At 49.6% G+C, this 12,105-nt stretch overlaps 1 protein-coding gene across 1 annotated transcript in view; it reads left to right on the top strand.

Annotated features, from left to right (window-relative positions):
* The window catches only part of APOBEC1 (apolipoprotein B mRNA editing enzyme catalytic subunit 1), a 10,516-nt gene extending 1,612 nt beyond the window's left edge, over window positions 1-8,904 (top strand). The window contains exons 2-5 of the mRNA XM_055143610.1: window positions 2,374-2,401; window positions 5,634-6,028; window positions 7,551-7,669; window positions 8,770-8,904. Coding sequence (XP_054999585.1) covers window positions 2,374-2,401; window positions 5,634-6,028; window positions 7,551-7,669; window positions 8,770-8,904 — 677 coding nt within the window. The remainder of the gene's footprint in view (window positions 1-2,373; window positions 2,402-5,633; window positions 6,029-7,550; window positions 7,670-8,769) is intronic.
* Window positions 8,905-12,105: the final 3,201 nt, after the last annotated feature.

The following is a 12,105-nucleotide window of genomic DNA, read 5'->3' on the forward strand; positions in this document are numbered from 1 at the left end:
TTCCTTCTCTTCCTTCCTTCTTTCTTTTACTTTTTTATGAATCACTGTGGGATAAACCCTTACAAAGCTGCTCATGATTGGGTTTTAGTCATACAGTGTTCCAACACCCATCCCTCTACCAGTGTACATTTCCCAGCACCAATGTCCCAGGTTCGTCCTCCTTCTCCTCCTTCTCCTTCTCCTTCTCCTTCTCCTTCTCCTTCTCCTCCTCCTCCCTCCTCATCCTCATCCTCGTCCTCCTCTTCCTCTTCCTCCTCCTCCTCTTCTTCTTCCTCCTCCTCCTCCTCCTCCTCCTCCTTCCCTCCTCCTCACCCTCCCCTCCTCCTCCTTCCTCCTCCCTCCTCCTCCTCCTCCTCCTCCTCCTCCTCCTTCCTTCTCCTTTTGGGCTTTGTGGTTTGCAATACATATATTTTTTCTTTCTGGGTCATACCCGGCGATGCACAGGGGTTAAAACCTCCTGACTCTGCACCTCAGGAATAATTCCTGGCGGGGTGCTCAGGGGGACCTATGGGATGCTGGGAATCGAACCCCGGTTCGGCCACATGCAAGGCAAATGCCCTACCCGCTGTGCTATTGCTCCAGCCCCGTGGGTTTGCAATATTGACACTGAAAGGTTATCAAGAATATCCCTTTACTTATTTTTAAGCCTCTCAGATCTTGTCCAGATCATTCCTAGCTATTATGGTCATAATACCTTACCTACCCTCAGTCCCACACACATTTGTGGTTAGTCCCAACCCTTGACCAGTCCTCTTAGCCCCTCTTTTTCCTGGCCATGGATATTAGTCTTTATATATATATATATTATACATAATATATATGTGTTTATATATATATATAAACATATATATATTAGTTATATAAAAATGTATATATATACATTTATATACCACATTTATATTCAGTCACACAGTGTTCCAACACCCATCCCTCCACCAGTGTGCATTTCCCAGCATCAGTGTCCCCAGGTTCCCTCCCATCATCCCCACCCCCACCCTCACCCCCACCCCCACCTCCTCCTCCTCCTCCTCCTCCTCCTCCTCCTCCTCCTCCTCCTCCTCCTCCTCCTCCTCCTCCTCCTCCTCCTCCTCCTCCCTGTCTTGGCTGCATGCAAGGCAAACGCTGTCCCCCACTGTGCTATCATTCCAGCCCCTCAAGTAATTTTTCAAGCCCACATTTCTCCCCCTAAGAAAATCCTAAGGAGGGGCCAGAAATAGTACAGCAGGTCAGGCCTCCGAACGACAGCAGGTTTCATCCCTGGCAACCCATATGGTCCCCAAGCACCCCCTGGAGTAATTCCTGAGTGCAGATCCAGGAGTAACTCCTGAGCATCGCCAGGTGTGACACCAAAACCAAACAACAACAGCAACAAAACCCAAACAGAAAATGCTAAATTGTTTCTCAAGGTGTTACAATTTCTCTTATTCCAAAAATGTACAGAGGGGGCTGGAGCGATATCACAGTGGGTAGGGCGTTTGCCTTGCACGCGGCAGACCCAGGTTCAATTCCCAGCATCACATAGGGTCCCCTGAGCACTGCCAGGAGTACTTTCTGAGTGCAGAACCAGGAGGAACCCCTGAGCATCATCTGGGTGTGACCCCAAAAGAGAACAAACAAAAATGTACAGAGGGCTGGAGCGTGATAGCACAGCGGGGAGGGCATTTGCCTTGCACGCGGCCAACCTGGGTTCGATTCCCAGCATTCCATATGGTCCCCTGAGCACTGCAGGGGTAATTCCTGAGTGCAGAGCCAGGATTGACCCCTGTGCATCACTGGGTGTGACAACCCCCCCCCAAAAAAAGCAAAAAAAGCAAAAAAGCAAAAATGTACAGAGATCTAGCTGGGTTTTTTTTGAGGGGGGTGGGGACACTCCAGGGGCGGCACAACTGGCCTTGCTCAGGGTTTCCTCCTGACCCTGTGCTCAGGAATCACTCCTGGTGTTGCTTGGGAGACCATGTAAGGTACCACGGGTCGAAGTGGAATTGGCTGCATATAAGGCTTGGGGTCACTTCCAGTGATGCTCAGGGGAACATTAGGAGTGTTGGCCATTAGACTGGGGTTGGCCGCATGCGAGGCAAGTGTCTTAGCCCCTGTACTATCTCTAGCCCAGCCCAGAAAAAAAAATTGGGGAGGGTTGATAGTACAGCGGGTACTTGCACGCAGCCAAGCCAGGTTCAATCCCCGGCATCCCATAGGGTCCCCCAGCACTGCCAGGAGTGATTCCTGAGTGCAGAGCCAGGAGGAACCCCTGAGCCCAAAAAGAAAAAAAAGTTTTAAAATTCCATTTTCTACTATGGCTTTGGGGGTTTCGAAGAAGCAATTTTCCCCCTTAGTATCACCCTGCCTCTGACATGCTCATCTCTGGGTCAACAGGTTCCTCGGCTGCAGATCCTACCTTGAGGTAAGAATGATAGAATGCATATCATTCAAGAGGAGTTTGGTTAAAGGCTTACACGATAGTTGTTTATTATTATTATTAACTTTGGGACCACACCTAACATCACCAGGGCTGACTCCTAGCGCTTGGCTCAGGACGGATGGGCTCAGGGGACCATATGTGGTAACGGGGATCGAACCTGGGTCAGCCGTGTGCAAGGCAAGTGCCCTACCCAGTCTGCTACGGCTCCCTGCCCAATTGTAGTTAGAAGTTAGCTCCTTATTTTGCCTTTTCTCTCTTCCTTGCTCCCATTCTTTTCCCCCCCTTTATTTCTTTTGAATTTGGGGGAACCTATCGGGGTGCTCAGGGATTACTCTTGTCTCTGCACTCAGGGATCACACCTGACAGGCTCAGGGGACATTATGGTGTGCCAGGGATCAGATTCAGGTTGGCTGCATCTGGGGCAAGAGCCCCACCTGCTTGACTCTCTCTCCAGCATGCCTCCCCCCCCCGAATTTTTTTTCTTTTTGGGTCACACCTGGCGATGCTCAGGGGTTATTCCTGGCTCTGCACTCAGGAATTACTCCTGGCGGTGCTCAGGGGACCCTATGGGATGCTGGGAATCAAACCAGGGTCAGCCGCATGCAAGGCAAATGCCCTCCCCGCTGTGCTATCACTCCAGCCCCATGCCTTCCCCTTTTTGTTGTTGTTTTTGGACCACACTGAGGAATGCTCAGGGCTTACTTCTGGCTCTGCATTCAGGAATCACTCCTGGGGCTGGAGCAATAGTACAGAGGGGAGGGCGTTTGCCTTGCACACAGCCGACCCGGGTTCCAGCATCCCATAGGGCTCCCTGAGCACTGCCAGGAGTTGAGCCCCTGTGCATTTCTCAGTGTGGTCAGGGATTACTCTTGGGATAACCCCTGTGCATCGCCAGGTGTGACCCAAAAAACCAAAAACAAAAAAAATTTCAGGACTCACTCCTGGCAGTGCTCAGAGCACCATATGGGATGCTGAGAACTGAACCTGGGTCGGCTGCATGCAAGGTCAAACACCCTCCCCGCTGTCCTGCTGCTCTGCCCCAGCCTTGCCTTCTGTAGGATCTCTCTGACCCTAAATTCCTTTCCTGTTTGTTTTTGTTTTGGGGTCACCGAGGACAGGCAGGTGTGGCCCAGAAAACAAACAGAAATCAGAGTTTCTAGTTCTTTGAGTTGTCTTCCCCCACTACTTGCCTGACATGAGCTGCTCTGGCTGTAAAGTCACAGGGGAGATGCATTACTCTTATATATGTGATGTTGATGTTATTAAATTAAATTAATTAATTAATTAATTTTGCTTTTTTTGGGTCACAGGGGTGACTCCTGGCTCTGCACTCAAGAATTACTCCTGGCGGTGCTCAGGGGACTCTATGGGATGCTGGAAATTCGAACCCTGGTCGACCCTCTGTACAAGGGAAACGCCCTCCCCGCTGTGCTCTCGCTTCAGCCCCTTGATATTATTTTATAGAATAGTCTCTTTTTCTAAACACATCACTAGGACCTGCGACTATGAACAGTGAATGTTATCAGCTTAGTGGGAGGAAGTTCTAATCTGTAATAAACACAGGAGAGACCTTCGGAAGGAGTGGCTCTACACAGAGTAGTCAACTATGACGCAAGACCTGTCACTCAGGGTTCAGTCTCACCCTCCTTGCAAGGATAGGTTTCAGTTTCCTACTCAGTCCAGCTGCCTGCAGTGACATTGCTCATGGCTGTTTCACTGGGGATAGTACACATGACAACGCCTGCTGTAAAGAAACGGAGGGAGGGGCTGGAGCGATAGCACGGCAGGGAGGGCGTTTGTTTGCCTTGCACGTGGTCGACATGGGTTCAATTCCCAGCATCCCATAGGGTCCCCCGAGCACCGCCAGGAGTAATTCCTGAGTGCAGAGCCAGGAGTGACCCCTGTGCATCGCAGGGTGTGACCCAAGGTGTGACCCTTCAGCAGGACCTCCCCCCAACAACTTTGAGACATAAAACAGACATAGAACAGCATCTTTTGAGATATTTTCTTTTTCTTAATTAATTTTTACCAGGTGGACACTTTTTTTTTTTAACAGAATGTATTGAGCTATTACAATGTGCTAGAAATTTATTCTTTTTTTTTTTTTTGGTTTTGTGTCACACCCAGCGATGCACAGGGGTTCCTCCTGGCTCTGTACTCAGGAATTCCTCCTGGCGGTGCTCGGGGGACCCTATGGGATGCTGGAAATCAAACCCGGGTTGGCTGCGTGCAAGGCAAATGCCCTCCCCGCTGTGCTATTGCTCCAGCCCCCAAATTTGTTCTTTTTTCATGGATGGGCCACACCCAGAGGTACTCAGGCTTACTCCTGGTTCTGGGTTCAGGGATCACTTCAGGTCTGAATCTATCTTGTCTACGGCCATTGAACCCTGAATTTGCCCGATCATGTCTGAGAGTCTATCCTGATTCCAGTACCACACAGTTTTGATCACTAGAAATTTAAAATATAGTAAAAATACAGTAAAAATTAAAGTCAGAATATGCAAAATCTCTCATCTTTTTTTTCTTTTTTCCTCCCCTACAAAATTGCTTTGGCTAATTTGGAGAATTTGGGTATCTTCTTTAGTTAATATCTGCCCACTTGGGGCCAGAGAGAGAGAATACAGTGGGCAGGGTCCTTGCCTGGCATGTGGCCAGCCTTGGTTTTATCCCTGGTACCCCATAGGGTCCCCTGAGCACTGCCACGAGTGATCTCTGGGTGCATAGCCAGGAGTGACCCCTGGGCATCACCAGGTGTAGCCCACAAATCAAACAAAAACAAAACACACACGCGCTGCATACATACACAGACACAGACACAGACACAGACAGACACACACACACACACACACACACACACACACACACACACACCCGAAAGCAAGCAAAAGAAAGATGTCAACTCCTTCTTTTTTGGGGGGGAGGGTTTGGGTCACACCCGACGATGTTCAGGGCTGACTCCTGACTCTACACTCAGGAGTCACTCCTGGCAGTGCTCAGGGGACCATATAGGATGCTGGGAATCGAACCCACGTCAGCCTCGAGCAAGGCAAACGCCCTACCCACTGTATTATTGCTCCAGCCCCGAAATGTCAACTTCTTGTCCATGGAAAGAGACAAGAAAGAGACCAGAAAGAGAGTGGGGTGGAGTAGCCTGCAGAATCCCTCTGTCATCAGAAGCCCACCAGGCACCCCCCCCCCCCTTTATCTATTTCAGGAGAAGAATTGAACCCTGGGAGTTCGAGAATTTCTTCGACCCCCGACAGCTCCGGAAGGAGGCCTGCCTGCTCTACGAAGTCCAGTGGGGCAGGAAGAGCAAATGGGTGCACACGGCCAGGAACACCACCCGGCACGTCGAGGTCAACTTCCTAGAGAGGCTGAGCACAGAGAGGCACTTCCACCCCTCCGTCAGCTGCTCCATCACCTGGTTCTTGTCCTGGAGCCCCTGCTGGGAGTGCTCAAGGGCCATCCGAGAGTTTGTGACTCAGCATCCAAGCGTGACTCTCGTCATTTACGTGGCCCGGCTTTACTGGCACATGGATGAGCAGAACCGGCAAGGACTCCGGGAGCTCATTAACAGCGGGGTGACCATCCAGACGATGAGAGCCCCAGGTACGGGAAGAAGCAAAGAAGCGGGAGAGATAGCTCACCGGGTCAGAGCACTTGCCTTGCATGTGGGAACCCTGGGTACCAATCCCTGGTCCCACATGGTCCACCGAGCACTGTCGGGAGTGAGCCCTGAGCAAGAGAGCCCTAGGCCTCAGATCTGAGAAGCACCTACTCTGCCGGACTGCCCAGCCCTATACATGGTATATTCTCATGAACTGATTTGGTTTGGGAGCCACACCTGGTGGTGCTCTGGAACCATCTGGGGCAGGAATTAAACCTTCTTCATGCACTTAGCCCTTTGAGCTCTCTCTGGCCATAATTTCTTCTTTTTTTTTATTTGGTTATTTCTTCACTGCTTTGTTTTGTTTTTTCCCTTTTGAGTCACACCCCATGATGCTCAGGTGTTACTCCTGAGAAAAATGATTTTTTTTTTTATTAGGGCTGGAGGGATAGTACAGCAGGTAAGGCACTTGCCTCTCACATGGCTGACCCGGGTTCAATCCCTGGCATCTCATGTGGTCTCCCGAGCACCGCCAGTAGTAACCCCTGTGCATTGCCAGGTGTGACCCCAAAAGCAAAATAAATAAATAAATAAAAAATTAAAAACAACTTTTATTTATTTATTTATTTGGCTCACACCCGGCGATGCACAGGGGTTACTTCCTGGCTTTGCACTCAGGAGTTACTCCTGGCGGTGCTCGGGGAACCATATGGGATGCTGGGAATCGAACCCGGGTCGGCCGCGTGCAAGGCAAATGCCTTACCTGCTGTGCTATTGCTCCAGCCCCTTAAAAAACAACTTTTAAACTTTTTTGGTTTTGTTTTGCTCTGACTCCCACTTGGCTGTTCACGGGTCACTCCTGGCTCTGCTCAGGGGAGCCATGTGTGTGTAAGGCAGACACCCTCCCTGCTGTACTCTCTCTCGGGCCCTGCACTTTTTTTTAATATGTTGTAATTTTTGTTTGCTTGTTCTTTTTTTTTGGGGGGGGTCACACCCGGCGATGCACAGGGGTCACTCCTGGCTCATGCACTCGGGAATCTCCCCTGGCGGTGCTCAGGGGACCATACGGGATACTGGGATTCGAACCCGGGTTGGCTGCGTGCAAGGCAAACACCCTACCCGCTGTGCTATCACTCCAGCCCCTTGCTTGTTCTTTTGGTGCAGGTGAGCTCAGGGGTTATTCCTGCTCTGGGCCCAGGAGTCATTCCTGGCAGGGTTCAGGGAACCATATGGGTACCAAGGATCAAACCTGGGTCAGCCATGTGCAAGGCAAGCTCCCTACCCATTGTACTCACTCTTCGGCCCTCTTTTTTTTTTTTTTTTAACAAGCAAACTTTGCTCAGGGTTCACACCTGGGGCACGCGCATATAGGGGACCATATGCATCCCAGGGATTCAAATTGTGCTCTAGCAGGAGCCAGTCAGAAGGTACTTTTACCCTTGAGTTATTTTCTCCCACAAGTTGGGCTCTTGAAGTAAATTTCTGTCCTAGTGACTGAATGCTGTGAACTGTGCGTTTCCTTAGAGTATGATTACTGCTGGAGGAATTTCGTCAACTACCCGCCTGGCGGAGAACACCAGTGCCCAAGGTACCCACCTCTGTTCCTGGGCCTGTACGCATTGGAACTGCACTGCGTGATTCTAGTAAGTGACCCGGGGCAGATCAAGATGCCCAAGATGCCCACAGGGTTCCTTCTGCAAACTTATTCCCTCTCCACTTTGACAGGTATTTCCCTTACCGCCTCTTTGACACGTAGATGGTGACTCAGTTATTTGACAAGTTGATCCATTAAAAAAATTGGGGGGGAGGGGGCTGGAGCGATAGCACAGCGGGGAGGGCGTTTGCCGTGCACACGGCTGACCCGGGTTCGATTTCCAGCACCCCATAGGGTCCCCCGAGCACCACCAGGAGTAATTCCTGAGTGCAGAGCCAGGAGGAACCCCTGAGCATCACTGGGTGTGACCCAAAAAGAAACAACAACAACAAACAAACAAACAAAAATAACAGGAACTTAGGTTAATTTAACAGGAAAAAAAAATGAAACAATATTGTTTTGGGTGAGTATCAGTCAGAACTACTATAATATATTTTAAAAAATAACTGAATCTTTTATACATGTGCAAATGTTCAGTTTACACTTCTTTCAGTAAAAGTGGATTTGGATTTAACAATGGCTCATTAATTAAAGGTAAAAAGACAAAAAAAAAAAAAAACAGCCAGAAGATAGGAGTTTTGTCGCCAGAGGGTTAGAGCATTTATTAAGCTTCCAAACTATTCATTACATAGCTCACTATAAACATAAATATTTATACATAATATATAACATGAACTTCAACTTTGAAGCATTATGTTCTAGCTAATAACAGTCTGTAGATAAACGAGGCAGTAACATACTAGTCTAATGACTGTTTTCATGTGTCCATGAAAATAGTTACAGGGTTGAGGCAGTAACATACTAGTCTAATGACTGTTTTCATGTGTTCATGAAAATAGTTACAGGGTTGAGGCAGTAACATACTAGTCTAATGACTGTTTTCATGTGTCCATGAAAATAGTTATAGGGCCGGAGCGATAGAATAGGGAGTTCGCCTTGCACACTGCCAACCCGAATTCCATCCTCACCATCTCATAGGGCCCCCGGGGTGATTCTTTTTGAGTACAAAGCCAGGAGAGCATCACCAGGTGTGAGCCAAAAAGAAAAAATATATTAAGAAAAATGTCCTCATTTTTGTTTTCACTCCAGGGTCTCCCTTCCTGTTTCAAGGTTTCAAAAGGAAAGCAGGACGAACTCATCATTTTTAGATTCGTTCCTCAGACGTGTCATCACCAAAGGATTCCGCCTAATATCCTTTTTGAGATAGGAAGCTACTTCTGCTAAATCCTTTTGTACCCAAGAATGGATGGAAGAAATAAACATTTCATAAAGCACAAACTTTAAAATGAAATTGTTTGTAAAATGTTTTATTTTTGCTTTGGGGCTGCACCCATCAGGGGTTCCTCCCGGCTCTGCACTCATGAATCACTGCTATCGGTGCTGGGGAAACATACAGGGTGCCGGGAATCAAACCCAGGTCAGCTGCGTGCAAGGTAAGTTCCCTACCTGCTGTACTATCACTCAGGTGCAAAATTACATTCTTAAGAGGGGCCAGAGAGGTGGTACAGTGGGTTCAGTACCCACTGTACCCACATTACAACATTACACATTACAACACCTGCTGATGATTCGGTTAGCTGTAAAGAAATGGAGGTAGGGGTTGGAGCAATAGCACAGCAGGGAGGGCATTTGCCTTGCATGCGGCCCACCCAGGTTCAATCCCCAGCATCCCATAGGGTCCCCTGAGCACTACTATGAGTAATCCCTGAGTGCAGAGCCAGGGTAACCCCTGAGCATTGCTGGGTGTGACCCAAAAAGCCAAAAAAAAAAAAAAAAGAAAGAAAAGAAAAGAAAAGAAAAGGAAAAAGAAAAAAGAAAAAAGAAAAGGATATGGAATCTTGACATGTCTTTGTCTTGGAGACTTGCCTGCATCTCACCGTGAGAGGTATTGTATCCGCTTCTACCCTCTGGAGAAGCCCGTGTTCTCTCTCTTTAAACATGTAGCTCTTCCTCTCTCTGTCTCTGTCTCTGTCTCTCTCTCTCTCTGTCCCTATGTCTCTGTCCTCTCTCTCTCTCCTCATATTTCTCTAGATAAAATTATTTGACTTCACAATAAATGAATATAGAGACCTGGAGAGAAAGTACAGGGGGCACTTGCTTTGCATGTGGCTCAAGCAGCCGCAAAGTGGTTCGAATCCCGGCACCATATCAGTTCCCTGGCATCCCGCATGGTCCTCAGAGCCCTGTTGGGAGTGACTCTTTCTTTTTTGTTTTCTTTTTGGGTCACACCCAGCTATGCTCAGGGATTACTCCTAGGTCTGCACTCAGGATTACTCCTGGCCGTGCTCGGGGAGCCCTATGGGATGCCTGAGATTGAACCCGGGTCAGCCGCATGCAAGGCAAAAACGTCCTACTCTGGGGGCTGGAGCAATAGCACAGAGGGTAGGGCGTTTGCTTTGCACTCGGCTGACCCGGGTTCGATTCCTCCGTCCCTCTCGGAGAGCCTGGCAAGCTACCAAGAGTATCCCACCTGCACGGCAGAGCCTGGCAAGCTCCCCAGGGCGTATTCGATATGCCAAAAACAGTAACAACAAGTCTCCCAATGGAGACGTGACTGCTGCCCGCTCAAGCAAATCGATGAACAATGGGATGACAGGGCTTCTATTGATTGTGGAGTCACACCTGGCGGTGCTCAAGGCTTAGTCCTGGCTCTGCTCTTAGGGATCACTCATGTCAGGGTCTGGGGAACCAGACAGGGTGCCGGGGATTGCAGTTGTCAGCATGCAAGACAACCCTACCAGCTGTGCTATTGACTGGATTGACGTTACTGGTGCCCACTCAAGCAAATCGATGAGCAACGGGATGACAGTGACAGTGACAGTGGCTTGGAGGCCACACCCAGTGGTGCTCAGGATTTAGTCCTGGCTCTGTGCTCAGGGATCACCCTTGGCAGGTTGGGGGACCCTATGGCATGCCGGGGATTGAACCTGGGTCGGCCACATGCGAGACAAATGCCCTCCCCGCTGGACTATCGCTCCAGCCCCAACTATTGATTGTTCTGAAGCCTACTGAGACCTCACTCCCCAAACATGTAAAATCACACCCCAGTGTTTCTCTGCACACACAGTGTGTGTTTATTGCGTGTTCCTCAACTGCACGTGCTCATCTTCTCCCTGAAACACTCCAGGAATCTTCTAAGCCACCCCACCTCTCTCTCTGCATAAAACCAGCCCCAACTCCTTCTCTTGGAAAACAGTTCTCTAGCCCACACTGGTGACCTTTTTTCTCAGCCTCAGTGACCTTCATGCCTCTGAAGTCCCTCTTGTTCCGGGTGTTGGTGTGTTTTCAGGGAACACTGTCTACCTGTGGCTCTAAAAAATAATCCGGGGGGCTGGAGTGATAGCACAGCGGGTAGGGCATTTGCCTTGCACGTGGCCGACGCAGGTTCGGTTCCCAGCATCCCATATGGTCCCCTGAGCACCGCCAGAGGTGATTCCTGAGTGCAGAGCCAGGAGTGACCCCTGTGCATCGCCGGGTGTGACCCAGAAAGTTAAAAAAAATAATAATAATCCGGGTCTGGTGCTGGAACAATAATCCAGCCGGGAGGCGTTTGTCTCGCATGTGGCTGACCCAGGTTCAATCCCCGGCATGCCAAGGGTCCCCCAACTGCCAAGGGTGATCCCTGAGCACAGAGTCAGGACTAAACCCTGAGCACCACTGGGTGTGGCCTCCAAGCCACTGTCACTGTCACTGTCATCCCGTTGCTCATTGATTTGCTTGAGCTGGCACCAGTAATGTCTCCATGGTGAGACTTGTTGTTACTGTTTTTGGCATATCCAATACGCCACGGGGAGCTTTCCAGGCTCTGCCGTGTGGGCGCGATACTCTCAGTAGCTTGCCAGGCTCTCTGAGAGGGGCGAAGGAATCGAACCCGGGTCAGCCACGTGCAAGGCAAACATCCTATCCGCTGTGCTAATGCTCCAGCCCATAAATAAAATAAAATAAAATAAAATAGCCATGGTAAAAATATGCCTGAGCAATAGAACAGCGGGTAGGGCATTTGCCTTGCACGTGACCAAACTGGACTTGATCCCCAGTACCCTTATATGCTAGGAGTGATTTTTTTTTTCTTTGATTTTTGGGTCACTCGGTGATGCACAGGAGTTACTCCTGGCTCTGCACTCAGGAATCACTCCTGGCAGTGCTTGGGGAACCCTATGGGATGCTGGGAATCAAACCCGGGTCGGCCACTTGCAAGGCAAACGCCCTCCCCACTATGCTATCGCTCCAGCCCCCAGGAGTGTTTTCTGAGTGCAGAGCCAGGAGTAACCCCTGAGTACTGAGCATTGCTGGGTGTGACCTTCCACACACACACACACACACACACACACACACACACACACACCAAGGGGGGAAAAAAAATAGCGACCCCTCCCCCCTAAATGCCTGTCAAGCAGGCGGGCTTAGGGGTGGGAGGGAAGCAAA

This window comes from Sorex araneus, chromosome 6 (genome assembly GCF_027595985.1).
Source record: "Sorex araneus isolate mSorAra2 chromosome 6, mSorAra2.pri, whole genome shotgun sequence".
Classification (NCBI taxonomy): domain Eukaryota; kingdom Metazoa; phylum Chordata; class Mammalia; order Eulipotyphla; family Soricidae; genus Sorex; species Sorex araneus.